The sequence below is a fragment of the Anomaloglossus baeobatrachus genome, chromosome 1 (assembly GCF_048569485.1).
Source record: "Anomaloglossus baeobatrachus isolate aAnoBae1 chromosome 1, aAnoBae1.hap1, whole genome shotgun sequence".
Taxonomy (NCBI): Eukaryota; Metazoa; Chordata; class Amphibia; order Anura; family Aromobatidae; genus Anomaloglossus; species Anomaloglossus baeobatrachus.
This window is the reverse complement of record NC_134353.1, coordinates 693,625,360-693,651,481: the sequence shown is the minus strand read 5'-3', so window position 1 is coordinate 693,651,481 and position 26,122 is coordinate 693,625,360. Positions and strand designations below refer to the sequence as shown.

General features: G+C 48.5%; 1 protein-coding gene across 5 annotated transcripts in view; it reads left to right on the top strand.

The window, feature by feature from the left end:
• CIT (citron rho-interacting serine/threonine kinase) overlaps window positions 1-26,122 on the top strand; it is a 304,000-nt gene that overhangs the window by 9,574 nt on the left and 268,304 nt on the right. For all 5 annotated transcript variants that reach the window (XM_075320265.1, XM_075320246.1, XM_075320276.1 and 2 more), the window contains exon 4: window positions 22,803-22,904. In XM_075320265.1, the coding sequence (XP_075176380.1) occupies window positions 22,803-22,904 (102 nt within the window). The remainder of the gene's footprint in view (window positions 1-22,802; window positions 22,905-26,122) is intronic.

Below are 26,122 nucleotides of genomic sequence, written 5' to 3'. Positions count from 1 at the left end.
GGGACCGGGCCCTGCATCTCTAAGGTACTCTGTGTCCCCATGAGGGCTGTGCATGGAGCGCCTTTATCCCGGACGCTGCAGCAGCTGCTGATTTGTGAAGACCGGCGGACTTCCGCGCCGACCGCGCCTGCTTGTCGGCCGCGGTCTTAAATTTAGTCCCCGGCTTCATTGCGGCCTAGTAGCAAAACTCCCGCCCCCGGGCCTGTCTGTCAGGGGTAAGGGCGGGACTGCCGACCTGACGTCGGATGTGAGGGCCGGAGCATCCTGTATGTTTCCTCCCCCCTCACTGATCACTGTGGGGACCCCAGATTCCCGCACTTTTCTAGCGCCGCCCACGGCTCCACTCCTCCCCAGAGAGCTCCGGCAGCCATTTTTTTGACATTCTGCCGGTGGAGGATTTCCAGGAAAGAGCTCTGCAACTCTGGGAGACCTAAGGCAGGGAATCTGGAGGACACACGCTCCGCTTTTTAGCGGTCGGTAAGCCACACCGGTCACCCGGTGCTGGTCCCCTTAGGGTGCCGGAATAGATACTATATATATATATATATATATATATATATATATATATATATATATATATATATATATATATATATAATATATATTTCTGTTCGGTCGGGCTATATACCTTTTCCCATATACCCTCAGTGATCACTCTCCTAGGAGACAACAGCATGTCGTCCACAAGGAGCAAGGGTGCCAAGGCACAGGGTTATTTTGCGACCTGTACCTCTTGTGCGGCTATGTTACCTGCGGTTTCCACCTACCCTCACTGTGAGCAATGCTCGACCCCTGTTTTGCTTGCTCAGCCGGAGCCTCGGTCACTAGTGGGCCCCTCGGCTCAGGTAGACCCCCCTGCTCCCCCTGTCCAGGCGGCAGGGACAGAGTTTGCCGTTTTTGCTGAGAAACTCTCTGAGTCACTTTCACAATCCATGGCTCAGTCTATGGACAAATGGTCTGCCAAGCTGCTTGAAGCTTTGCAGTCCAGACCGGTCCTTACACAGGCCCCGGGCCCTGTTGGATCGTCCCCTCCAGGCCCCTCTCTGTCCGCGCCGCAGCGCGCTCCCAGGGGGGGCCCTAGGTCTCACGTGGAGGACTCCTGCCCGGACCACAGTCCCAGACCGGCTAAGCGGGCTCGCTGGGAATCTTCCCCGACTTCTTCACGCTGCTCGGGTTCCCAGCTTGAGGACTCTCTGGAGGACGAGGCGGACGTTGCAGCTCAGGGCTCTGACCCTGACGTTGCTCTCAATCTTGATACACCTGAAGGGGACGCCATAGTAAATGACCTTATCTCGTCCATCAACCAGGTGTTAGATATATCTCCCCCGCCTCCACCTGTAGAGGAGTCGACTTCTCAGCAGGAGAAACACCAGTTTCGGTTCCCTAAACGTACACGGAGTGCGTTTTTCGATCACTCTAACTTCAGAGATGCTGTCCAGAAGCCCAGAGCGGTTCCGGACAAGCGCTTTACTAAGCGCCTTACTGACACACGTTACCCCTTCCCCTCTGACGTTGTTAAGGGTTGGGCTCAATGTCTCAAGGTGGATCCTCCAGTCTCTAGATGGGCGGCTAGATCTGTGGTATCGGTTGCAGATGGCTCATCACTAAAAGATGCCACTGACAGGCAGATAGAGCTCCTGGTGAAATCCATCTATGAAGCCACGGGCGCGTCTTTTGCCCCGGCTTTTGCAGCCGTGTGGGCACTCCAAGCTATCTCAGCTTGTCTGGCTGAGATTAATGCGGTCACACGTAATTCTGCTCCGTAGGTTGCGTCTTTGACTTCTCAGGCGTCAGTTTTTTCTTCCTACGCCATGAACGCAGTTCTAGACTCTGCTAGCCGCACAGCGGTGGCATCCGCTAATTCTGTTGTAGTCCGCAGGGCCATGTGGCTGCGCGAATGGAAGGCAGACTCGGCTTCCAAGAGGCGTCCCCCGACTCGTTTCTTCAGAACCTCTCCGCCCCCCGCGCGGGCCGATGCACTTTTTCAGGCGGTGGACGCGCTGAAGACAGAAGGAGTTGTGATCCCTGTTCCCCCCCCCAGGAACATGGTCGCGGCTTTTACTCCAACTTGTTCGTGGTGCCAAAGAAGGACGGTTCGTTCCGTCCCGTTCTGGACCTCAAACTACTCAACAGACATGTGAGCATCAGACGGTTTCGGATGGAATCTCTCCGCTCGGTCATCGCATCGATGTCACAAGGAGACTTCCTAGCATCGATCGACATCAAGGATGCTTATCTCCATGTGCCGATCACACCCGAACATCAACGCTTGTTGCGTTTCGCCATCGGGGACGAACACCTTCAGTTCGTGGCATTGCTTTTCGGCCTGGCGACAGCCCCACGGGTGTTCACCAAGGTCATGGCATCTGTTGTGGCGGTCCTACACTCTCAGGGCCACTCGATGATTCCCTACTTAGACGATCTTCTGGTCAGGGCACCCTCTCAGATGGCGTGTCAAAACAGCCTTACCGTCGCTCTGGCGACTCTCCAGCAGTTCGGGTGGATCATCAACTTCCCAAAATCCAAGTTGACACCGACCCAATCACTGACTTACCTCGGGATGGAGTTTCATACTCAGTCAGCGGTAGTCATGCTACCGCTGGACAAACAGCTTTCTCTGCAGGCAGGGGTGCAATCTCTTCTTCGGGGTCAGTCTCACCCCTTAAGGCGCCTCATGCACTTCCTGGGGAAGATGGTGGCAGCGATGGAGGCAGTGCCCTTCGCGCAATTCCATCTGCGGCCACTCCAGTGGGACATTCTCCGCAAATGGGACAGGAGGTCGACTTCCCTCGACAGGAACGTCTCTCTCTCCCTTGCAACCAAGACGTCACTTCAGTGGTGGCTCCTTCCCAACTCTCTGTCGCAGGGAAAATCCTTCCTACCCCCAACCTGGGCTGTGGTCACCACGGACGCGAGCCTGTCAGGGTGGGGGGCGGTTATTCTCCACCACAGGGCTCAGGGAACCTGGACTCCGATAGTCATCCCTTCAGATCAATATTCTGGAGATAAGGGCAGTGTATCTAGCCCTATTGGCTTTTCATCGGTGGCTGGAGGGCAGACAGATCCGTATCCAGTCTGACAACGCCACTGCCGTCGCATACATCAACCACCAAGGAGGCACTCGCAGTCGTCAAGCCTTCCAGGAAGTCCGACGGATTCTGCAGTGGGTGGAAGCCACAGCCTCCACCATCTCCGCAGTTCACATCCCGGGCGTAGAAAACTGGGAAGCAGATTTTCTCAGTCGTCAGGGCATGGACGCGGGGGAATGGTCTCTTCACCCAGACGTGTTTCGAGAGATCTGTCGCCGCTGGGGAACGCCGGACGTCGATCTCATGGCGTCACGGCACAACAACAAAGTCCCGGCATTCATGGCCCGGTCTCAAGATCACAGAGCTCTGGCGGCGGACGCATTAGTTCAGGATTGGTCGCAGTTTCGACTGCCTTATGTATTTCCTCCTCTGGCGATGCTGCCCAGAGTGCTGCGCAAAATCAGGTCCGACTGTCGTCGCGCCATTCTCGTCGCCCCAGATTGGCCGAGGCGGTCGTGGTACCCGGATCTGTGGCATCTCACGGTGGGTCAACCGTGGGCGCTCCCAGACCGCCCAGACTTGCTGTCACAAGGGCCGTTTTTCCATCTGAATTCTGTGGCCCTCAACCTGACTGTGTGGCCATTGAGTCCTGGCTCCTAGCGTCCTCAGGGTTATCTCAAGATGTCATTGCCACCATGAGACAGGCCAGGAAACCAACGTCCGCCAAGATCTATCACAGGTCTTGGAGGATCTTCTTATCCTGGTGCTCTGATAATGGTTTTACTCCCTGGCCCTTTGCCTTACCCACTTTTCTTTCATTCCTCCAATCCGGAATGGACAAGGGTTTGTCTCTCGGCTCTCTCAAGGGACAAGTATCGGCGCTATCCGTATTTTTTCAAAAGCGTCTAGCCAGGCTTCCGCAGGTCCGCACGTTCCTGCAGGGAGTTTGCCACATAGTCCCACCTTACAAGCATCCGCTGGAACCCTGGGACCTTAACAGGGTGCTAACGGCTCTTCAGAAACCACCTTTCGAGCCGCTGCGGGATGCCTCTTTATCACGTCTTTCGCAGAAGGTGGCATTTCTAGTGGCAGTTACATCGCTCCGTAGAGTGTCGGAGCTGGCAACGCTGTCATGCAAAGCCCCCTTCCTGGTTTTTCACCAGGATAAGGTGGTTCTGCGTCCTGTTCCGGAATTTCTCCCTAAGGTGGTATCTCCTTTTCATCTCAATCAGGATATCTCCTTACCTTCATTTTGCCCTAATCCAATTCACCAATGTGAAAAGGATTTGCACTCATTAGATCTGGTGAGAGCACTCCGGCTCTACGTGTCTCGCACGGCGCCCCTGCCCTGTTCAGATGCGCTCTTTGTCCTTGTCGCTGGCCAGCGTAAGGGTTCGCAGGCTTCCAAGTCAACCTTGGCTCGGTGGATCAAGGAACCGATTCTTGAAGCCTACCGTTCTTCTGGGCTTCCGCTTCCTTTGGGGCTGAAAGCCCATTCTACCAGAGCCGTGGGTGCGTCCTGGGCATTGCGGCACCGGGCTACGGCTCAACAGGTGTGTCAGGCAGCTACCTGGTCTAGTCTGCACACTTTCACGAAACACTATCAAGTGCATACTAATGCTTCGGCAGACGCCAGTCTAGGTAGGCGAGTCCTTCAGGCGGCGGTTGCCCACCTGTAAGAGGGGGTCGTTTTCGGCTCTTTTTTATCGAGGTATTCTTTTACCCACCCAGGGACTGCTTTTGGACGTCCCAATTGTCTGGGTCTCCCAATGGAGCGACAAAGAAGAAGGGAATTTTGTTTACTTACCGTAAATTCCTTTTCTTCTAGCTCCTATTGGGAGACCCAGCACCCGCCCCTGTTCCCTTCGGGCTGTTTGTTCTTTTGTGTACACATGTTGTTCATGTTGAATTGTTCTTTTGGTTCATGGTTTTCAGTTCTCCGAACATCCTTCGGATTGAATTTACCTTAGACCAATTTATAAGTTTCCTCCTTCCTGCTTTTGCACCAAAACTGAGGAGCCCGTGATGCACGGGGGGTGTATAGGCAGAGGGGAGGGGTTACACTTTTTAAAGTGTAATACTTTGTGTGGCCTCCGGAGGCAGAAGCTATACACCCAATTGTCTGGGTCTCCCAATAGGAGCTAGAAGAAAAGGAATTTACGGTAAGTAAACAAAATTCCCTTCTTTACCATATAGTGAACACAGTGAATAAAATATCTCAAAGACAGTGCAATCACATTTTTTGGGAATTTTTGTTTTGCTTTTTTGCAGTACACTATATAGTAGAACTCATGGTTTCATTTCAAAGTACATTTTTTTTCTGCAAAAAACGAGCCCTCACCATATTGACTGAAAAATAAAAAAGTTACATCTCTCCGAAGAAGAATGGCGAAAAAAACAAAACCCGGAAAGCGCAAAATCAGCCAGTTAAGGGGTTAATCTCTAAAAGGGGCTGTGATTTGGGACTTTCACTTAGGGAGTTATTCTCAACATTAGCTTTAGTTAGGCTATGTGCGCAAGTTGCGCTTTTTCCGCGGAAACGCTGCGTTTTGAACTGCAGCGTAACTGCATGCGTTCAGCTTCTTCAGCAAAGTCTATGAGAAAGTCGAAAAATCAATGCAAAAACTGCGTTTGTAAACGCCCATTTGGATGCCCAAAATCGCTGTGGAAAAAAAAGCAGCATGTCACTTCTTTTGTGTGTTGTAGCTGCGTTCTCCACCCATTGAAATCAATGATGTGGGTCAGAACGCAACCAAAATGCATTTGGACTGCATTCCTTTCTCGCCTTTTCATTGGGGGACACAGACAGTGGGTATTATGATGTCTCCAGGGAGGCGTGACACTAGATTTGAAAAAGTGTTAGCTCCTCCCCCCACAGCATATACCCTAGCTAGACAGGAAACTAGCTCAGTTTTTTTCTAGTGTCAGCAGGGAGGCTGACATGTCTGACCTGAGCTCTACAAGGTGTCTTAGGCCAGCTTATTTTGTTTTTAGTTTTTTTTTTTTATTTTGTTTTTTCTTAATCATTCTATTTTTGATTATGGGGCAATACCGGGGTGCCTTGCAGGCCGTGATCCCGGGGAGCCTCGTTAATTTAGCCCCCGGCCTGCATTCTAGCTATGCCCCCTCTCACTGCTCTGGAGGCCGCTCCCTCAGTCGCAGTGGCACTCCTTCTGATTGGCCGTCACGTTAGTCCCAGCCCTGGGATCAATCAGCCTCCGGGGGCCGTTTCACTCCTCCATGCTGCCAGAGACACGGGTGAGATCGCCTCCTTGGCTCTGCACTTCTGCAGCACTATACACCGCTCTGCTCAGCGGTATATCGCTGTCTCTCTAGCGGTGTGTGCCTGCTTCCCAGGCGTTCTCTACGGATCTGTACTATGCCTGTCCCACCTGTGGACGCTCGTTTTCTAATGGCCGAAGCTATCCACTATGCCGGGGCTGCGATGCCCCTACTACCGTGTCACAACAGACCCCGTTGCCGGACCAGGATGCCGTGCAGTCTTTGGATTCTGCTTCGGCCACCGGCCAGGCAGCACCCCCGTCTGATGACGTAATGCCTGCATGGGCTCTTCTAATGTCTAAAAGGTTAGATGACCTTGCCGCTCAGATATCCCAGCCATCCTCAGACTCCCACAGCCCGCCTGCTTCGTCTGGTCCTTCTTCCCCAGAACGTAAAAAGGCTGTTTCCAAATGGCGCCATTACGACCTCTACGCCTCATCCGACTCGGACGATAGTCAGTCTGACCGAGGTTCCATGACCTTTAGTAGTCACGATTCTCAAGACTCTGATTCAGATGTCCTTTCTGAGTCTAGGCATATAGAAGACACACTAATTTCGGCTGTCAATCACTCTCTGTCAATCACTCTCTGTCAATCACTCTGTCGATCTCTGATCAGCCTCCTGACCCAACTTCTCAGTCGGCAATCAAGCGGGCCAAGAAGCCTCCTAAATCCTTTGCTCAGGATCCGGTTTTTCGGCAAATTATATCTAAACGGTGGGATCACCCTGATAGAAGGTTTAATAAAAAACCCTTCTCTTCATTCGCTTATCCCTTTTCCTCTGAAATGGTTAAGCCCTGGTCAGTACCCCCCGTTGTGGATCCGCCAGTATCCAGACTGGCTAAACACACGGTCATGTCTGTTTCAGACAACGCGTCTCTCAAGGACTCGTCCGACCGCGCAGTTGATGCTGCGGTCAAATCTATTTTCCATGCTTCAGGCTCCTCTCTTCGCCCCCTGTTTGCCTTAACATGGGTCGCGAGAGCTCTGGGGGTGTGGAGCAAGAACCTACACAGGATGCTTCGCTCTTGTAATATTCCCCCGGAGGCTTTTGAGATCCTTGATTTGTTCTCTCTAGTCTCTTATTTTCTTCATGGCTCCCTAGATGCAGCTAGTTTGTCAGCCCTATCGGCGGCCAATGCTGTCTTTGCCCGCAGAGTCCTTTGGCTAAAAATATGGAATGCGGACAGTGCCTTCAAGAAATCCCTGTCCACACTCCCCTTCCAGGGCCTGCGTCTGTTTGGAGAATCCTTGGACAAACTCATATCTGAGACGACGGGTGGTAAAAGTACCATTCTACCTCAAAAGCGGCTTGTATCCAGGAATTTTAAAAAATCTCCTTGGCGCAGACAGTCCTTTCGGCCTGCCCCCCAAAAACCATCAGCCCAAGGATCGTCCCAACGCTCAGATCGAAGATCCGGTCCCTCAAGGGGCTCTTCCTGGCGTTCCCACTCCAAGCAACCTAAACCCAAAGGACCTTGCTCTGTACAGGGCCCCTCAGCATGACGCCAGGTATCCCTCAGATCCGACTCCTGTTGGAGGGCGGCTTCTGCTTTTTCGGGATATCTGACTAGACCACACTCACGATGCTTGGGTTCGAGAAATCGTCACCTCAGGTTACAAGATCGATTTCCATTCCCTGCCGTCCAACAGGTTTCTGCGTTCGCGTATTCCCAAGTTTTAAAACGCAAAGCCAGGCCTTATTTCAGGCCATAGCCTCTTTACAGAAAGCAAATGTTATCATTACAGTGCCCCTGGAACAGCGCGGCAAAGGTTTCTATTCAAACCTTTTTGTCGTTCCCAAAAAAGATGGCTCTGTCCGCCCTATCTTGGACCTCAAACGGCTGAACAAATTCGTACGGATTCGGACTTTCCGAATGGAATCATTGAGAGCAGTGCTAGCCGCCATGGAACCTGGAGAATTCCTAGCTTCCATAGGCGTTCAAGATGCTTATTTACACATTCCCATATGTGTCTCTCATCAACGGTTCCATCGCTTTCTCATAGGACACCGTCATTTCCAATTCAGGGCCCTCCCCTTTGGGCTGGCCACTGCGCCTCGGGTCTTTACAAAGGTCATGGCGGCCGTCATGTCCATTTTACACCTCAGAGGCGTCCTGGTTGTTCCCTATTTAAACGACCTTCTTGTCAAAGGGAGCTCTCTTCAAGTTTGCTCAGAAAGCGTGCAGATTTGCCTAGACCTGCTGTCAAGGCTAGGGTGGCTTATCAACTTCAACAAGTCATCCCTCATTCCTCATCAGCGCATCACTTTTTTAGGTATGCTGATAGACACGGCTCAGTCCCGGGTTTTTCTTCCAGAAGACAAGAGGTCTTCCCTGATCCGGGCCGCCCAATCCCTCCGCTCTCGCCATCACACATCCCTTCGGAATGGAATGAGAGTGTTAGGCAAGATGGTGGCGGTCATAGAAGCCGTGTCCTTTGCCCAATTCCATCTGTGCCCTCTACAACTGGATCTTCTATCCTCCTGGGACAAGAATCCAGCTTCCCTAGACCGGTCAGTCCGCCTATCTTGGGCTGCGCTCAGCTCCCTCGTCTGGTGGACTCAAGCCTCTTCCCTATCTCAAGGGAAGTCCTTCCGCCCGGTCCACTGGCAAGTAGTCACGACGGATGCCAGCCTGATAGGCTGGGGGGTGGTGTTTCTCCACCACACTGTTCACGGACGCTGGTCTCCTTCCGAGCGCTCCCTGCACATCAATGTTCTGGAGATCAGAGCCATATTTTTGGCCCTTCAGAATTTTCAACCCTTACTATTGGGCCTCCCTGTTCGGATCCAGTCAGACAATGCCACGGCCGTGACTTACATCAACCGTCAGGGAGGAACTCGCAGCAAGGCAGCGATGAAGGAAGTATCCAGGATTCTTCTATGGGCAGAGAAGCACATCCCCATTATTTCAGCTGTCCATATCCCAGGGGTAGACAACTGGGCCGCAGACTTTCTCAGCAGGCAAGGTCTAGCGGCAGGGGAATGGTCCCTCCACGATGAAGTGTTCTATCAGATCACTTTTCGTTGGGGACTCCCAGATGTGGACCTCATGGCGTCTCGGATGAATGCCAAAATACGTCCCTTCATATCCCGGTCGAGAGACCCGCTAGCGATCGGCTCCGACGCCCTAGTCTTTCCGTGGGCGCAGTTCCGCCTACCCTACATCTTCCCTCCGTTTCCTCTCATTCCAAGAGTAATCAAGAAAATCAAAGCGGAGGGAATCCCGGTGATCCTCGTGGCCCTGGACTGGCCCAGGAGAGCCTGGTACCCAGAGCTTCTCCAACTGCTCGACGACACTCCCTGGTGTCTTCCCGACCACCCGGATCTTCTGTCGCAAGGTCCAATATTCCACCAGAATACAGCACAGCTGCATTTGACGGCGTGGCGCTTGAATCCTTGATTCTAGCCAAATCAGGTCTTTCCTCTAAGGTAGTTCATACCATGCTTAATGCTTGAAAGTCCTCCTCCGCCAGTATCTACTACAGGACCTGGAAGACCTATCTTTCCTGTTGTGACCGTCATAATCGGTCGCCCCTACCCTTTTCAATCCCTAATGTTCTTGCCTTTCTGCAAGACGGTCTGGACTCGGGACTAGCTCTCCGTACCCTTAAAGGACAAGTTTCTGTCTTGTCAATATTTTTCCAGAAGCAGCTGGCTTCTCGCCCTCAGGTCCGTACCTTTCTTCAAGGGGTAGTCATTTGGTCCCTCCTTATCGCCACCCCTTAGATCCCTGGGATCTGAATCTGGTTCTCGGAGCTCTTCAGATTCCTCCCTTCGAACCTCTGAGAGAAATCTCTCTTCAACGACTGTCCTGGAAGGTTGCCTTTTTAGTCGCCATTACCTCTATCAGGCGAGTGTCAGAACTAGCGGCTCTTTCCTGTCGCTCACCTTACCTGATATTCCATCATGATAAGGTGGTCCTTCGGCCTTCCCCCGCTTTTCTCCCGAAGGTCGTATCTTCTTTCCACTTAAACGATGAAATTGTGTTGCCGTCATTCTGCCCGGCCCCGGTCCACTCCTTTGAAAAAGCCCTTCACACTCTAGATCTTGTCAGGGCTCTGCGGATCTACTTCTCCAGAACAGTCCGATGCCCTCTTCGTCCTCTCAGAAGGACACAAAAAGGGCAATCAGGCTTCTAAATCCACGATTTCTCGATGGATTAGGACTGCCATCTGTGAGGCTTACAAAGCACGAGGTGTTGTTCCTCCTCAATCTGTGCGAGCCCACTCTACGCGAGCAGTGGGTGCTTCCTGGACTATCCGCCATCAGGCTTCGGCGGCCCAACTTTTCAAGGCCGCTACCTGGTCCAGTGTGCACACGTTTACAAAACTCTACAGAGTGCATACGCATGCTTCCGCGGATGCTGCACTTGGAAGACAAGTCCTTCAGGCGGCAGTGGCCCATTTATAAGTGAACACTGCTCGGTTTTTTGACAGTGTTTTGATATGAGTTCACTGCAGTTGCAGTCATTAGTCAGCTCTTAGTCTGATGTTATACACTGTTAATAGTTCAGCTCCCACCCAGGGACTGCTTTGGGACGTCCCACTGTCTGTGTCCCCCAATGAAAAGGCGAGAAAGGAAATGACATTTTTGTGTACTCACCGTAAAATGTCTTCCTTGGAGCCTTTCATTGGGGGACACAGCTCCCACCCTTGTGGTTTTGGTTGCCCTTCTCCTACTGCTTTTACACCAAACTGAGCTAGTTTCCTGCCTAGCTAGGGTATATGCTGTGGGGGGAGGAGCTTACACTTTTGCAAATCTAGTGTCACGCCTCCCTGGAGACATCATAATACCCACTGTTTGTCTCCCCCAATGAAAGGCTCCAAGGAAGACATTTTACGGTGAGTACACAAAAATGTCATTTTTTTGTTGTGTTCCGCATGCTTTTTTGACAAGCAAAACGCAGGTCTTTTCAGTCTTTGTCAATGTCGGTCAATTTCTGTCTGTGGATGTCGGTGAATCTCCCTCTGTCTGTCGGTCTCTTTCTCTGTCAGTTGGTCGCTCTGTCTGTCTCTCTTTCTCTCTGTCGGTCGGTCTCTCGGTCTGTCTGTCCCTCTCTCTGTCCGTCGGTCAGTCTCTCCCCCTCTCTCATACTTACTGATCCCCGGCGCGGCGCTGCACGGTTGTCACAAAGCTCCGGCGGCTTTTCCTCTTTTAAAAATGCCGGCCGCTCATTATTCAATCTTGTATTCCCTGCTTTCCCCACCCACCGGCGCCTATGATTGGTTGCAGTCAGACACGCCCCACGCTGAGTGACAGCTGTCTCACTGCAACCAATCACAGCAGCAGGTGGGCGGGTCTATATCGTGCAGTAAAATAAATAAATAAAAAAACAACGTGCGGTCCCCCCAATTTTGATACCAGCCAAGATAAAGCCACACGGCTGAAGGCTGGTATTCTCAGGATGGGGAGCGCCACGTTATGGGGAGCCCCCCAGCCTAACAATATCAGCCAGGAGCCGCCCGGAATTGCCGCATCCATTAGATGCGACAGTCCCGGGACTTTACCCGGCTCATCCCGAATTGCCCTGGTGCGGCCCATAGCTGCCACTAAGTCCTAAGTTAATCATGACAGGTGTCTCCCCGAGATACCTTCCATAATTAACCTGTAAGTAAAAGTAAATAAGGACATACACCCGAAAAAATCCTTTATTTGGAATAAAAGACAAAAAAAACAACACCCTCTTTCACCACTTTATTAAAATCCCCAAATACCCCTCCAGGTCCGGCATAATCCAGAGGTCCCGCGACGCATCCAGTTCTGCTACATGAAGCTGACAGGAGCGGCAGTAGAACACCGCCGCCCCTGTGAGCTCCACGCAGAAACTGAAGTGTGTGTGTGTGTGTGTGCGGTGATGATGAGGGCTGTAGTGTCGGGATGTATGTCGGGATGTAGGCGGTAATGTCGGGATGTGTGCGGGGATGTCGGCGGTAATGTCGGGATGTAGGCGGTAATGTCGGGATGTGTGCGGGGATGTCGGCGGTAATGTCTGGATGTGGCCGGTAATGTCGGGATGTGTGCGGGGATGTCGGCGGTAATGTCGGGATGTGTGCGGGGATATCGGCGGTAATGTCGGGATGTAGGCAGTAATGTCGGGAAGTGTGCGGTGATGTAAGCGGTAATGTCGGGATGTGTGCGGTGATGTAGGCGGTAGTGTCGGGATGTGTGCGGTGATGTAGGCAGTAATCTCGGAATGTGTGCGGTGATGTAAGCGGTAATGTCGGGATGCGTGCAGTGATGTAGGCGGTAATGTCGGGATGTGTGCGGTTATGATGTAGGCGGTAATGTCGGGATGTGTGCGGTAATGTAAGCGGTAATGTCGGGATGTGTGTGGTGAAGATGATAATCGGGACGCCACACACAGACAGAGCCGCGGTATGACAATGAAGTCGGGTGAAGTTCACCCGAGTTCATTCTCATCGCGCGACTCTGTCTGTGTCTGCTGTCAGCCGGCATGTAGCAGAGCTGAATTGCCGGGGGAACGTACTGTCAAAAATGCATCCAAAACGCATGGAAAAAGCATCCAAAATGCATGCGTTGTGGATGCGTTTTATTTTATAAACGCAGTGTCCAGTCTGCCAGAGGGTGCGTTCTTTTCCACACTGCAGAGAACGCAACGTGCGCACATAGCCGTAAAGGGATTGTCTCCTCATAAATGTGTGTGTATATATTCATGTAGTGAGAGTATATTAATATACTCCTCTATTGCTGCTCCTTCTGGTGTTTAGTGCTGTTCTTCCCTTCTCAGTGACGTCACCCCCTATGGAGACTCTCCGGGTAACTGTGTTGTGGGTGATCTGGAAGTGGCTTTTACAATATAAGCCTATGGAGCGATAGAATAAGGCTATGTGTGCACTAGAAATGTGAAGTTTCTCAATAAAATTTCTTGAGAAACTTCTGGGAGTGAAAGATTTCCGGACCTCCGGAAAAAATCCGCATGCGGATTTGCCGCGGATTAGCCGCGAAATTGCCGCGATTTTCCCGCGGGTGGTTCCCTGCGGATTTTGCAGGCTGTACTGCCGAAATCCGCAGGGTACTGCGGAAATAATGGACATGCTCATTTTCTCAAGAAATTTTCTCGAGAAATTCTTCTCAAGGAAATTTCTTGAGAAAAATCCGCACAGTGCGCACAGCTATTTTTTTTTCATATAGAATTTGCTGGGAAATGTCTGCACAAAGATTGCAGACATTTCTCAAGAAATTTCCGCGGCAAATCCGCGGGTAAATCCGCGGGTAAAACGGTCTAGTGCGCACAGAGCCTAAGGCTCCATAGGCTTTCATTGTAGAAGAGATGTCTGACTCATAGAATGGACCGTGTAGTCTTAAGAGCTATGATGTCACTGGGAAGAGAAGATGAATCGTGCTGGACACTGGAAAGCGCAGGGGAGCATATTAATACGCTCACACTACATTACATGTATATATACACACATTTAATAAGTAAAAATAGAGTGCTTTTTTAAGAACAGCTGGATATTTTTTTTAAGCCTCATGTCCCCTGCACTGCTCCAATACCACAGTGGTAAATCTGCTACTGATTGCAGCATCGGAGAGGGCACGTTTCAGGCCAGTGGCGCAGTAATGCCGCTGGTCTGAAGTGTCAATCATCAGGAGAGCACTGCACCCCCGATGAGTAGGAAGCTGGAAAGCAGGGAAGTGGTGCACTCCTGAAGATGGAAGATGCAGCGGCACCTTCTTTATAAAAAGGCTCTGCTGCTCTTTTTTTTGTTTTACTTTTAGGCCATGTGCGCACTGGGAAATGGAATTTTCTTGAGAAAATTCCGCATGCTCTCAAAGATTACCGCACCCGCGGTAAAAAACCGCGGGAAACCGCACCCGAAAACCGCAAGCGGTTTGCCGCGGTTTGCTGCGGTTTTACCGCGGTATTATTCGCGGTATTGCCGCCGCGGTTTTGCCGCGTGCGGGTTGGGATGTGCTTTATTGCATTTATTGCGTAATCCACAGGTCCTGCGCTGCTTACATCCAGCCGCGACTGTCACAGACACAGCGCTGAATGAAAGCAGCAGACAGCAGAGGTAAGTACCGGTCATTTCCCACGGCCGGTAATGTGAACTCACTGCCGACCGTGGGAAATGCAGCGATCTGTCATCTATCTATCTATCTGTCTGTCTATCTATCTATCCCTCTATCTATTCTTCTGTCTATCTACTATCAGAATTAAATGACTTTTTTTTTTTTTTTTTTCCTTCAATGTGCTTTATTGCATTGAATGCAATAAAGCACATCCCAACCCGCACGCGGCAAAACCGCGGCAATACCGCGAATAATACCGCGGTAAAACCGCAGCAAACCGCATGCGGTTTTCGGGTGCGGTTTCCTGCGGTTTTTTACCGCGGGTGCGGTAATCTTTGAGAACATGCGGAATTTTCTCAAGAAAATTCCATTTCCCAGTGCGCACAAGGCCTTACAATACATTTGGAAAGAAGTGCATATTTTTAAATAAAGTCTCCAAGAAGTATATCTTTATGGCTTATTCTATGACTATTGACTATGACTATTGATATACAGTCAGGTCTAGAAATATTTGGACAGCGACCAGATCTTCTTGATTTGGGCTCTGCATGCCACTATTTTTGATTTAAAATGAAACAACGGAGATGCAATTGAAGTGGAGACTTTCAGGTTTAGTTAAAGGGGTTGAATAAAAATATCCTGTGAAATGCTTAGGGATTGCAATTATTTTTCTACAAAACCTCCTCACTTCAGGGGCTCAAACGTAAGTGTACACATTTATATTACCATAAGTAAAATGTTCAGTTTTAATACTTTGTAGAAAATCCTTTGCAGGCAATGACTGCCTGAAGTCTGGAAGCCATGGACATCACAAAACCCTGGGATTCTTGCTTTGTCAGGCCTTTAGTGCAGCTGACTTCAGTAGTAGTTTGTTTGTGGCTCTTTCTGCCTTAAGTTTTGTCCTAAGAATGAGAAATACATGCTCAATGGGGTTGAGCTCCGTTGATTGACTCGGACATTGCAGAATATTCCACTTCTTTGCTTTCTCAGTATGTTTTGGGTTATGCTCCATCTGTACTGTCAAGCACCGTCCAATCAACCTTGCTGCATTTGGTTGAATCTGAGCAAAAACTATACCCCTGTGCACTTCAGTATTCATCTGGCTGCTTCGGTCTTCATTCATCTCATTAATAAATGTTAGTGACCCAGTGCCATTGGAAGCCATGCATGCCCGGCCATCACACTGCCTGCACCCTGTGTTACAGAGGATGTGGTGTACTTTGGATCATGAACTGTTCCAAGCTTTCTCCATACTTTCATCTTCCCATCATTCTGGTACACATTGATCTTAGATTCATCTGTCCATAGAATACTTTTCCAGAACTGCGCTAGCTTCTTTTAGATGTTTTTTTGGCAATTTATTCTGGCTTCTCTATTTTTAAGGCTGATTAATGGTTTGCACCTTCTGGTGAAGCCTCTGTGTTTGCACTCAGAAAGTCTTCTCTTTATGATAGACTAAACTGAAACACCTACTTCTTGGAGTGTGTTTTTCACTAGGATCTATGCTCTGAAGGTTTTTTTCTTCACTATGGAAAGGATTTTGCAATCATCCACCACTGTTGTCTTTCGTGGACGTCCAGGCCTTTTTGAGCTCCCAAGCTCACCAGTGCGCTTTTCCACCCCCCCATAATGTACTAAGCAGTTGATTTGGCACACCTAACATTTCTGCTATCTCTGATGAATTGTTTTTTTCTCTTCCATTGAGAGTTCCTTTGACCGCATGTTGTGGGTTCACAGCAACTGCTTCCAAATGCAAATGCCACACCTGGAATCAACTCCAGCTCTTTTATTTGTTTAATCAATGATGGGTTAATGAGGGAATAGCCTATGCCGCCAATTTGAGTTTTTGACATAATTGTCCAATTACTTTTGGTCTCTTGAAAAGAGGCGGCTACATATTAAAGAGCTGTAATTCCTAAACCATCACTCCAACTAGGATGTGAATATTCTCAAATCAAAGCTGAGAGTCTACACTTTAGGCCAATATTGATTTATATTACTGTATCGTAAATATGTTTTGGTAACCAGCTAAAATATCCAAAATTGTCACTCTCCAAATATTTCTGGATTTGGTCAGCATTTGACTCCTGTCATCGGCATAATGAATGGGCTGCGGCGTTCCTCTTTAATTGTTTAAAAAAGGCACATCAACATTCTTCTATATACCGTAATAACTGTTCCTGGTGTTGCAGCTTAGTCCCATTCAAGTGAACTAAGGCTTGCCATACACCTTAGATGGCTGTCGTCCGAACAATCTCATCTGATGCTCCCATACACAGGAGCCCTTCGCTCCACCGAGTGCTTTTGTGTTCCCTATGAGAAAGCCGCCAACTGACATGTCTGCCTGAGTCTTATTCCACCCACTGGCAGTCCCAGCATCTGTGATTGGTTGCAGTCAGACTCAGGCTGGGCAAGCCCATGGTTTTTGGGCCCTCCAGCCTAAAAATAGCAGCATGTAGCTGCGCAGAATTGTCACATCGATTTAGATGTGCCAATCTTGGCACTTTACTCAGCTCATCACGATTCGCAGTGGCAATCCGGGTAATAAGGTGTTAATGACAGCTCACAGCTGCCACTAAGCCCTAGATTAGTAATGGGAGACGTCTGAGACCCCCCAACCCCCGTCACACACACAAACACCAAAAGGATCCTTTATTTGAAATAAAATACAAAAAAAACACCCTCTTTTACCCCTTTAGTAACCCCAAACACTCAGTTCTGACGTAATCCACGAGGTCCCACAATGTTGCCGGCTCTGCTACATACATACTGAATGCACAGCGCACGGGCACAGAACATGACTGTACACTGTGGATCAGGTAGAGACTGAGCGGCAGTGATGAGCGCTGACTTCACTCAGTTTATTTGCGCTCACAGCTTGAGGTTCCCAAGGTACTCCAGCTTTGACCGCAAGTAAACTGACCTCAGGTGACCTCGTTAAACTCAGGTGAGTTCACAGACCTGCATATCCTGGCAAAAAAAAAACACGCATATTTTTTTTTGCCAAGAAATGCAGATTTGTTGCTGAAGGTTATACACCATATTCCTGCACCTAATCTGCATCTTATAGCTAAAAAATACAAATCTGCCACGAGATGCATATTTGATGCAGGAATATAATGTATAAAATTTCAGCAACAAAACTGCATTTCTTGGCAAAAAACCCACAAAAAACGTTTTTCACGCCGTTTTGGTGTGGGTTTTTTTATTCTCCCAGGAGGTGCAAATTTGGTGCAGACATCCAGACATTTTAGCACCAAATTTGTACTTTGAAGCGGCATGAAAAAAACGTTTTTGTACATTTTTTTGCCAAGAGATGCAGATTTGCTGCTGAAATTTTATACACCATATTTTTGCACCAAATTTGCATCTATCACGTCAAAACCCCATGGTGTTTTGGTTTGGTGTATTTTTATTGGTTTTCTTTGCCAGAAGATGCAGATTTGGTGCAGAAATATGGTGTATAAATTTTAGCACCAAATCTGCATCTCTTGGCAAAAAAAACATGTTTTTCTGCTAGGAGATGCACACCATTTCTCTAATGCTGGGCTCTGGAGATCAGCAGGGAAGAAATGGTGTGCAGGATCTGTGTGATGTCACAATAATATCAAATATTAACCCCATAGCGACGGCCTAACGTCTCAAGACGTCGGAAAAACAGGGTACTTATTCTGTTCCGACGTCTTGAGACGTCAGGCCGGAAAAACCCTGTAGCGCCCCCCAGTGACGAAAAATCTCGGGGGTTTCAGCTACCGGGGGTAGCTGAGACCCCCCAGATTATGAATCGGGGTGTTTTGTATGCACCCCGTTAATGCGATCGCCGGTATACACCGTATACCGGCGACAACATAAAAAAAAAAAATGGCTGGTAAAATTTATTTATTTCTCATCTGACGTGATCAAACATGTCAGATGAGAAATAAATGTGAGCCCTTAGTGCCCCCAAAGCCCCCGGTACCGGAGAAATCCATCCAACCCCCCCCCCTCCGGAAAATCCAAGATGGCGCCGACGCGCGCTGAAAACTCCCGCCGCCGCCGCCTCTGCATTCATTTCCCTCCGATCTGAAATGATCAAACATTTCAGATCGGAGGGAAATGTCCCCCTCCTGACCTCTCCTCCGGTACACCGGAGCTCTTTGGTCCCTGGAGCCCCCTCCAGTTCTTCAGAGCCCCCCTCGGGAGCGTGCAAGATGGCGCCGACGCGCGCTGAAAACTGCCGCCGCCGGCTCTGCATTCATTTCCCTCCGATCTGAAATGATCAAACATTTCAGATCGGAGGGAAATGTCCTCCCCCTGACCCCTCCTCCGGTCCACCGGAGCCCTCTGGTCACCGGAGCCCCCTCCGGGTCTCCAGAGCCACCCCCCCTCCCCCGCATTCATTCTGCTCTTTCTGCCGCATGTGACACGTCACATGCGGCAGAAAGGTGTCCCCAGGTCCCCCCAGGTCCCACTAGGTCACCCCCCATCACCCCCCCCCAGCCCCCGAGCCCCCGGTCATACGTTACCTGTCTGGTGATCCGTCCCGCGATCACGCCGCCTCCTTCTTGAATGCTGACGGCGCATGCGCAGACAGCGGCTGTCAGCTGGATTCCTCCCCCGGTCCACAGTGGAGCAGCCTGTGCATCAGCGACGTCAGTCTTGCAGGGACGCTGACGTCGCTGATGCACAGGCTGCTCCACTGTGGACCGGGGGAGAGTGAGTGCAGTAATCAGCAGTCTCTCCATGTGAGGAGTGTGGTCCTCACATGGAGAGACTGCTGTTCCAGAAAATGGGGGGTACGTTCTGTGAGCGTGCCCCTCATATTCTGGAATGAGGTTACTGCAGGTCACTCTGCCCTAAGTTGGACCGGGGCAGTGTGAGTGCAGTATTCTCAGATTACTGCACCCACACTGCTCATGGAGAGCTTGCTCTTCCAGAAAATGGGGGATACGTTCCCTGAACGTGCCCCCCCATATTCTAGAAGATCCAGAGTCGGCGTGGGACCTCACGGATTACAGCGGATTACAGCGACCGTAATTTCTTTATTTTCAATAAATTGGGGAAAGAGGAATGTTTCGGGGAGTTTTTTTTTCAAATAAATTTTTTTTTTGTCTTTTTTTTTTGTCTATTACTTGACTGGGTTAGTGATGTCGGGTATCTGTTTAGATGCCGTGACATCACTAACCCCAGGGCTTGATGCCAGGTGACATTACAGCTGGTATCAACCCCATATATTACCCCGTCTGCCACCGCACCAGGGCGCGGGATGAGCTGGGGCGAAGCGCCAGGATTGGCGCATCTAATGGATGCGCCACTTCTGGGGCGGCTGCGGCCTGATATTTTTAGGCTGGGAAGAGTCCAATAACCATGGCTCTTCCCACCCTGAGAATACCAGACCCCAGCTGTCCGCTTCACCTTGGCTGGTGATCTAATTTGGGGGGGACCCCACGTTTTTTTTTTTTTTTAAAAAAACGCCTGGGGAGCCCTCCAAATTGATCACCAGACAAGGTGAAGCTGTCAGCTGTGGTTTGCAGGCTACAGCTGTCTGCTTTACCCTAGCTGGCTATAAAAAATGGGGGGGACCCCACGTCGTTTATTTTAATTATTATTTTTTTGGGGGGCTAAATACAAGGCTAGGCACCCTTTAGTGCCACATGAAAGGCACTAAAGGGCGCCAGCTTAGAATATGCAGGGGGGTGGGACGTTATATATGTTTGACATGTATCCATTCATCCATTGTAGCATTTTAGGCTGGATGCCCACAATCGGGATTTGCAGCGTTTTGGGCGCAGAGTGTTTTCCCTGCGTCCATAACGCTGCATTGTGCAGTAGAAGCACAGTGGAAGGATTTTTAGAAATCCCATGCCCAATGTGCTTGCCCAATGTGCTTCTTTTCTCCGCCACATAAACTGACCTGTGGCGCAGCTTCCCGAGCCTCAGCATGTCAATTTATGCTGCGGAGATGAGTGTTCTCTGCAGGTAGCATAGAGCTCCACAGCGGCCTGAACCCAAATCGTGGGCATGGGCAGCTGCGTTCTCCCGTGGACAACACTCACATCTCTGCAGGAGGCTGACACTGTGTACTAGACGCCGTGTCGCTGGCTCATGGCCACATAGCCTAAAAGTGAGACATTGGTTGCTACAGCAACATTTTTGTGAAGTACCTGTGGATTCAAAATGCTTATTATACTCCTGAATAAAATCCAGTTTCCAAAATGGGGTCACTTGTGGGGGTTTCTAATGTATAGGTACCCAAGGGGCCCTGCTAATGTGACATGGTGCCCGCAATTTATTTCAACTTTTCCAGAATTCAAATGGTGCTGCTTCCATTCCAAGCCCTCCCATTTATCCAAACAGAGGTTTTTGGCCACATGTGGGGTATCCCTGTGCTCATAAGACATTGGATAACAACCTGTTGGGTCCACGGTTTGTTGTTGTCTCTTGAAAAAGTGAGAAATTTGATGCTGAAGCAACATTTTTGTGAAAAAAATGAAAATTTTCAATATGGCAACCTAAGCTTATCAAATTCTGTGAAGTATTCGTGGATTCATACTGCTCACTATACACCTAGATAAAAGCCTTGAGGTGTCTTGTTTCCAGAATGGAGTCACTTGTGGGGGACCTCCACTGTTTAGGCACCTCAGGGGCTCTCCAAATGCAACCTGGCGTCCGCTATTGATTCCAGCCAATTTTGCAGTCAAATGGCACTCCTTCCCTTCCGAGCCCTGCCATGCGCCCAAACAGTTGATTTCCACCACATATAAGGTATCGCCAAACTCAGGAGAAATTGCACAATAAATGTTATGCTGAATTTTTTCCTTTTACTCTTGTAAAAAAAAAAGCTACCTGGTTGAAATAACAATTTTGTGGTAAAATTTTTTTTTTTTTTTTTTTCATGGCTCAACGTTATAAAATTCTGTGAAGCACCTGGGGGTTCAGGGTACTCACCAAACATCTAGATAAATTCCTTGAGGGGCCTAGTTTCCAAAATGGGGTCACTTGTGTGGGGTTTCTGCTGTTTAGGTACCTTAGGGGTCCTCCAAATGTGACATGGTGCCCGCAATCTTTTTCAGCCAAATTTCCTTTCCAAAATTCAAATATTGCTCCTTTCGTTCCAAGCCCTCCCATTTGTCCAAACAAAGGTTTCAGACCACATGTGAGGTATCACCGCGCTCATAAAAAAGTGGTTAACAAACCTTGCGGTCAAATTTTTGGAATTACCTCTTGAAAAAGTGAGAAAATTGATGCTAAAGCAACATTTTTGAGAAAATTATTAAAATTTTCAATATGACAACGTAACGTTAACAAAATCTGTGAAGTACCTGTGGATCTAAAATGCTCACTATACCCCTAGATAGAAGCCTTGAGGGGTCTAGTTTCCAAAATGGTGTCACTTGTGAGGGATTTCTTCTGTTTAGGTACCTTTAGCGGACCTGTAAATGCAACATGGTGCTCGCAATCTATTTCAGCCAAATTTGCTTTCCAAAATTCAAATATTGCTCCTTCTGTTCCGAGCCCTCCCATTTGTCCAAACAGAGGTTTCTGACCACATGTGGGGTATCGGCGCACTCATAAGAAAGTGGGGAACAAGTTGTGGGGTCCATTTTGTTGTGTTAGTTCTTCTAAAAGTGAATAAATTTGGGTTAGAGCAACATTTTTAGGTAAAATTTAATTTTTGCTTTTTTTCATTCCACATTGCTTTTGTTCATGTGAAGCACCTGAAGGGTTAATAAACTTCTTGAATGTGGTTTTGAGTACTTTGGGGGGTGCAGTTTTTATAATGGTGTCACTTTTGGGTATTTTCTGTCATCTAGGCCTATTGAAGTCACTTCAAATGTGATGTGGTCCCTAAAAAAATGGTTTTGTAAATTTTGATGTAAAAATGAGAAATTGCTGATAAACTTTGAACCCCTCTAACTTCCTAACAAAAAAAAATTTTGTTTCCAAAATTGTGCTGATGTAAAGTAGACATGTGGGAAATGTTATTTATTAACTATTTTGTGTCACAGAAATCTCTGGTTTAACGGTATAAAAATTCAAAAGTTGAAAATTGCTAAATTTTCAAAATTTTTGCCAATATTCAATTTTTTTCTTCAATAAACGCAAAAAATATTGTCCTAAATTTGGTACTAACATGAAGTCCAATATGTGACGAAAAAACAATCTCAGAATCACCGGGATCCGTTGAAGCGTTCCAGAGTTATAACCTCATGAAGTGACACTGGTCAGAATTGCAAAATTTGGTCTGGTCATTAAGGTGAAAATTAGCTCCGTCACTAAGGGGTTAATATCAAAAAATGACAGGCTTGAAGGCCTTGTTCATAGCTTTTTATCTGCAGCAAATGTGTATAATTGGAAAATCACATGAAATAGATCTTTGTAGATGTTTATAGTGCCATCAAAAGTTGTATAATGATGAGGTCAAAATGAAATATTTCAGGTTTTAATGATATTTATTTGTCTCCGTTTGTTTAGGTTTCTTTCTTTGAAGAAGAACGTAATATATTAAGTAACCATAATAGCCCATGGATACCGGCCCTACATTATGCCTTCCAGGATAGGGAACATCTTTATCTAGTAAGTAATTTGTCAAATGAATACAAATGCAACAGCACATGATCGTGCAGAATCTCAAAAGTGTTAAAAGATTAAACACCTTATTTAGAAACAAATAGTTTAATTCAGTATATGTTGGATGACTACCAAACATATGCTATTAAACACTATAATGATGCATGACTTATATAGCACCAAGGTGAGTGTTGGAGTGCTGCGTCATATGACAGCCTCCAAAATCAACCGGCCTCAACCAAACAGATATTTTGGGATGATGTCACTTCTCCTTCAAGGCTGTTGTAAAGCCATTCCAGGTGATTAAGGAGCTGCTCACGAGAATGCCAAGGGGCTGCCATTGCATAAACAGGAACATTGCAAGATAATGTTTGTGGAAATGGCTTCTCCAGCCAAAGTCTTTTATGGCACATTTGTTGGATATGGCCTGGCAGTTATTCCGGAGAAGTGCAGTACAGTTTGCCCGAGGCCAAAATCACAGAAACTGCTTTGTCTACTCAATGAAGGTTATTATTTTTGCTCTTTCTTACACGATAATTATGTTTTCCTTTTTATATAATGCAATTTTTGGCCCCATGCACACACTGCAGTTTTGCAATGTTTTTTTATTTTTTTATAGCAGCAGTTTTGTGGTGACCACAAAACTGCAGCATGTCAATTCTTTTTCTGTTTTTCCCTGAGTTTTTCGCCCATTGGTGAAAAAAACCCGCATCAGAAAACGCATCCACTCTTGAGCCACAGGGTGCAATTTTGTGACCACAGGGTGCAGTTTTGTGGTGAACATAAAACTGCAGCGTGTGGACATAGCCTTTATGCAACTTAACCTCTTTCAGGACTTTTGACGTACATGTACGTCAACAGTCATGTCCCTGATCGCACGCCGGGCCCCATGTTCCCTTGCACACGACGGCTGATTTAATCAGCCATTGAGTGCATTTAGTAGCCATGAGTGGTCAGAGATTTAACCAGTTAAATTACACTGTCAGTCTTTCCTTTTAATAGACACCAGCCCCAAGGGGACTATTAAATACAGTAATAAAATAAAATAAATAGCCCCAGCCCATGATATTCCCATCACCATGTTGAACTGTAGGGAAGATACACTTGTCTTTGTACTCCTCACCTGGTTGCTGCCACACATGCTTGACACCATCTGAGCCAAATAAGTTTATCTTGGTCTCATCAGACCATAGGACCTGATTCCAGTCATCCACGTTCTAAGTCTGCTCATCTCCAGCAAACTACGGACTTTCTTGTGCATCATCTTTAGAAAAGGCTTTTTTCTGGGACGTCAGCCAGCCATATATACCAATGTGATGTAGTGTGTGTGTGTGTATGGTCTGAACACTGACAGGCTGACCACCCACCCCTGTAACCTCTGCAGCAAAGCTGGCAGTACTCATACATCTATTCTGAAAAGACAACCTCTGGATATGATGCTGAGCACATGCACTCAACTTCTTTTGGCCACCGTGCTGCAGTTCAGGTTCAGGGTGTTGGAAATCTTATTATAGCCTCCTAGGTCATCTGTATGGAGAGCAACAATTCTTTTTTTTTTTTCTTTATTTCCAAAGATCCTCAGAAAATTCTTTACCATGGGGTGCCATTTGAATTTCCAGTGACCAGTATGAGAGAGTGTGTGAGAGAGAACACCAAATTTACCACACCTGCTCCACATTCACCTGAGACCTTGCAACACTACTGAGTCATATGACACCAAGGAGGGAAAATGGCTAATTGGGCATTTTTATTTAGGGGTGTATTAACTTTTGTTGCCAGCAGTTTTGATATTAATGGCTGTGTGTTGAGTTATTTAGAGGGCACCAAATTTACACTGTTATACAAGGTGTACACTCACTACTTTACATTATATCAAAGTGTCATATCTTCAGTGCTGTCCCATGAAACGATATAAGAAAATATTTACAAAAATGCGAGTTGTCCAAAACAGAATAAATTCGGTTAATCCGATTGGTAAATCGTGTAACGAGAAAAAGAATATAAATGCCAGAATTTTGTTATTTTGGTTATTGCAATAAAATGCAATAAGAGGCAATCAGAACATCGTATCTTCCCCATAATGATCAGCTCAGGGCCGCCCAAAAAAAAGCCATCACACAGCTGCAGATCCCGGTGAATGAAAAAGTTACGGGACTCAGATATTGGCGACACAAGTAATTATTTACTTTACTAGAAGGTGGCCCGATTCTACGCATCGGGTATTGTAGAATTTACGTATTGTGTAGTTCATGTATGATTTCATATATAGATGTTGTGTGTAGTTACCAAGTGTTTGTGTAGGGCGCTGTACATGTTCTGGGTGTTGTCTGGGTGTGACGGGGGGTGAGAGCGGTGTTGTCTGGGTGTTGCGTTGTTTGTGGAGCGCTGTGTGTCTGTGTGTGTTGCGCGGTTTGTGTGGGTGTGGGGTGCGTGTGTGTGTTTTGGGGGGAGGTATGTTTTGTGCAATGTGTGTGTTGTGCGGTATGTGCGTATATTTGTGTGTGCCGCGGTGTTTGTGTGTTGGGTGTTGTGTGTGTGCAGCGTTGTCTGTGTGTGTGGGTGTCTGTGTAGGGCAGTTGTTTGTGGTTCCCAGTGTGTGTGTGTGGTGTGTTGTGCAGTGCGCGCGCGTGTGTGTATGTGTGTGTGTTGGGGGGTTGTGTGCACTTCCCATCGTGCTCCATCCCCCATGCAGCGTACTCCCCATCGTGCTCCATCCCCCATGCAGCACACTCCCCATCGTGCTCCATCCCCCATGCAGCGCACTCCCCATCGTGCTCCATCCCCTATGCTGCGCACCCCCCATCGTGCTCCATCTCCCATGCTGCGCACTCCCAAACGTGCTCCATCCGCCATGCTGCGCACTCCCAAACGTGCTCCATCCGCCATGCTGCGCACTCCCAAACGTGCTCCATCCGCCATGCTGCGCACTCCCAAACGTGCTCCATCCGCCATACTCCGCAGTCCCCATCGTGCTCCATCCCCCATGCAGCGCACTCCCCATCGTGCTCCATCCGCCATGCTGCGCACTCCCAAACGTGCTCCATCCGCCATGCTGCGCACTCCCAAACGTGCTCCATCCGCCATGCTGCGCACTCCCAAACGTGGTCCATCCGCCATGCTGCGCACTCCCAAACGTGGTCCATCCGCCATGCTGCGCACTCCCAAACGTGCTCCATCCGCCATGCCGCGCACTCCAAAACGTGGTCCATCCGCCATGCTGCGCA